Source organism: Oncorhynchus mykiss, chromosome 18 (genome assembly GCF_057628025.1).
Source record: "Oncorhynchus mykiss isolate SJ-2025 chromosome 18, ASM5762802v1, whole genome shotgun sequence".
Classification (NCBI taxonomy): domain Eukaryota; kingdom Metazoa; phylum Chordata; class Actinopteri; order Salmoniformes; family Salmonidae; genus Oncorhynchus; species Oncorhynchus mykiss.
Window position 1 is genome coordinate 19,435,001 of NC_143039.1, and position 2,500 is coordinate 19,437,500.

Here is a 2,500-nt window from a genome sequence, read left to right on the forward strand (position 1 = left end):
ACAAGATGACAGAGATGCCTCAAAGGAAAGAGAGAGAGAAAATAGGGAAGAAGAGACAGAGAGAAAGAAAGAGAAACACAGAGAGAGAGAGATGCTTACCTTAAAGTCACAGACGCAGGTCATGGTCTCTGCTATCTTTAGACACTCCCCGTCATACTGACAGGAGTCTGTGTCACACTGGAAGACTGAGTCCCTCTCCTCTGAATCTACACAGAGAGAGATAGAAGGAGGATCAACCATAGATCCACAATGGCTCTCTGAGGACCCACCATGGATCCAACATGTCTTCCAGTGGCCTTGTTCGTGCCTTGTCCACGCTCCACTGGAGCCCAGGGCTGTGGTAACTGCTGCCTGTGTGTGTCTAGCCTACGGTGTGTCCTCTGTAAAACAGATGGTGGGGTCAGAACAGCAGCACCATTACTGGGGTATTTTTACTTCCCGTTCATTTCTGGCTCTCTCCTCCAAAGAACGGGGGAGCGAGGAGGAGGAGAGGAACAGAGGAGAGTAGGAACAACCACATTTTGTGAAGGACACACAGGGCTGGAAGAGGGGGAGGAAGAGGACAAGGCAACAAAACTGGTTTCTTTGAAGTCATCTGCAGCTGTTGACATTCAACAACTTTTACGTAGTCCTTCAGCCCATCCTAGCTGTCAATCTGATGTAGGGTCCACACTTGGATCAAGCTGTGTTGGTGCTTATTTCCATCCTGTCGTCCTGAGCTTGAGTCCAGTTGAGGAGAGGTTTCTTCAGTCTACCTCCTCTCGGTTATATCTATTCAACCTTTAAACTAGGAAGCTCCAGAGTTATAAACAATTGTTTTTTCAACAGAGAGCTCAACATGTGGATTAGTGTGTCTGTTAGCCTAATTGTTAAGAGATGGGGTTGCAATGGGGTTGTATGTAATTGTGTCCTATAGAACACAGGATCAGATAGGAGAATCAGTCCTATTGCCTACCACTGATAACACATGGTACAACCTGATTACACGCACACCCACCCACTCCTCAGTCAGACAGATCACACCCACCACCTCCTCAGTCAGACAGATCACACCCACCGACTCCTCAGTCAGACAGATCACACCCACCCACTCCTCAATCAGACAGATCACACCCACCACCTCCTCAGTCAGACAGATCACACCCACCCACTCCTCAGTCAGACAGATCACACCCACCCACTCCTCAATCAGACAGATCACACCCACCACCTCCTCAGTCAGACAGATCACACACACCACCTCCTCAGTAAGACAGATCACATCCACCACCTCCTCAGTAAGACAGATCACACCCACCACCTCCTCAGTCAGACAGATCACACCCACCACCTCCTCAGTCAGACAGATCACACCCACCACCTCCTCAGTCAGACAGATCACACCCACCACCTCCTCAGTAAGACAGATCACACCCACCACCTCCTCAGTCAGACAGATCACACCCACCACCTCCTCAGTCAGACAGATCACACCCACTCCTCAGTCAGACAGATCACACCCACCCCCTCCTCAGTCAGACAGATCCTACCCACTCCTCAGTCAGACAGATCCCTCCCACTCCTCAGTCAGACAGATCCCACCCACTCCTCAGTCAGACAGATCACACCCACCCCCTCCTCAGTCAGACAGATCCCACCCACTCCTCAGTCAGACAGATCCCACCCACTCCTCAGTCAGACAGATCCCACCCCACTCCTCAGTCAGACAGATCCCACCCCACTCCTCAGTCAGACAGATCCCTCCCACTACTCAGTCAGACAGATCCCTCCCACTCCTCAGTCAGACAGATCCCACCCACTCCTCAGTCAGACAGATCCCACCCACTCCTCAGTCAGACAGATCCTACCCACTCCTCAGTCAGACAGATCCTACCCACTCCTCAGTCAGACAGATCCTACCCACTCCTCAGTCAGACAGATCCCTCCCACTCCTCAGTCAGACAGATCCTACCCACTCCTCAGTCAGACAGATCCTACCCACTCCTCAGTCAGACAGATCCCTCCCACTCCTCAGTCAGACAGATCCTACCCACTCCTCAGTCAGACAGATCCTACCCACTCCTCAGTCAGACAGATCCTACCCACTCCTCAGTCAGACAGATCCCTCCCACTCCTCAGTCAGACAGATCCTACCCACTCCTCAGTCAGACAGATCCCTCCCACTCCTCAGTCAGACAGATCCTACCCACTCCTCAGTCAGACAGATCCTACCCACTCCTCAGTCAGACAGATCCTACCCACTCCTCAGTCAGACAGATCCTACCCACTCCTCAGTCAGACACAACTCTCATTAACATTTCACCTTCATGTATCTACACTTCCTGCAAGTCAACACGTGTTGTTGTTGTTGTTTACCAGAGCAGTTCCAGCCGGTAGGAGTCTGACAGTGGCTGAGGGAAGCGGTGGGAAACGCTTGGAGCGGTCTCATCTGTATCCACATCACAACCGTCATGGCAGCGAGCCAAACCCGGTCAAACCTTGTCCATATCCACGACGGAGG

The 2,500-nt window shown here is 51.9% G+C and overlaps 1 protein-coding gene across 3 annotated transcripts in view; it reads right to left on the reverse strand.

Annotated features, from left to right (window-relative positions):
• Positions 1-2,500, reverse strand: part of LOC118941096 (tomoregulin-2-like) — a 6,980-nt gene that overhangs the window by 3,906 nt on the left and 574 nt on the right. For all 3 annotated transcript variants that reach the window (XM_090207626.1, XM_036951854.2, XM_090207625.1), the window contains 2 exons: positions 2,356-2,500; positions 100-206 (listed from right to left, as the gene is read on the reverse strand). The exon at positions 2,356-2,500 is cut by the window's right edge. Coding sequence is in view for 2 of the 3 variants with exons in the window: in XM_036951854.2 (XP_036807749.1) it covers positions 100-206; positions 2,356-2,500 (252 nt within the window). In the remaining variant the exon portion in view is untranslated. The remainder of the gene's footprint in view (positions 1-99; positions 207-2,355) is intronic.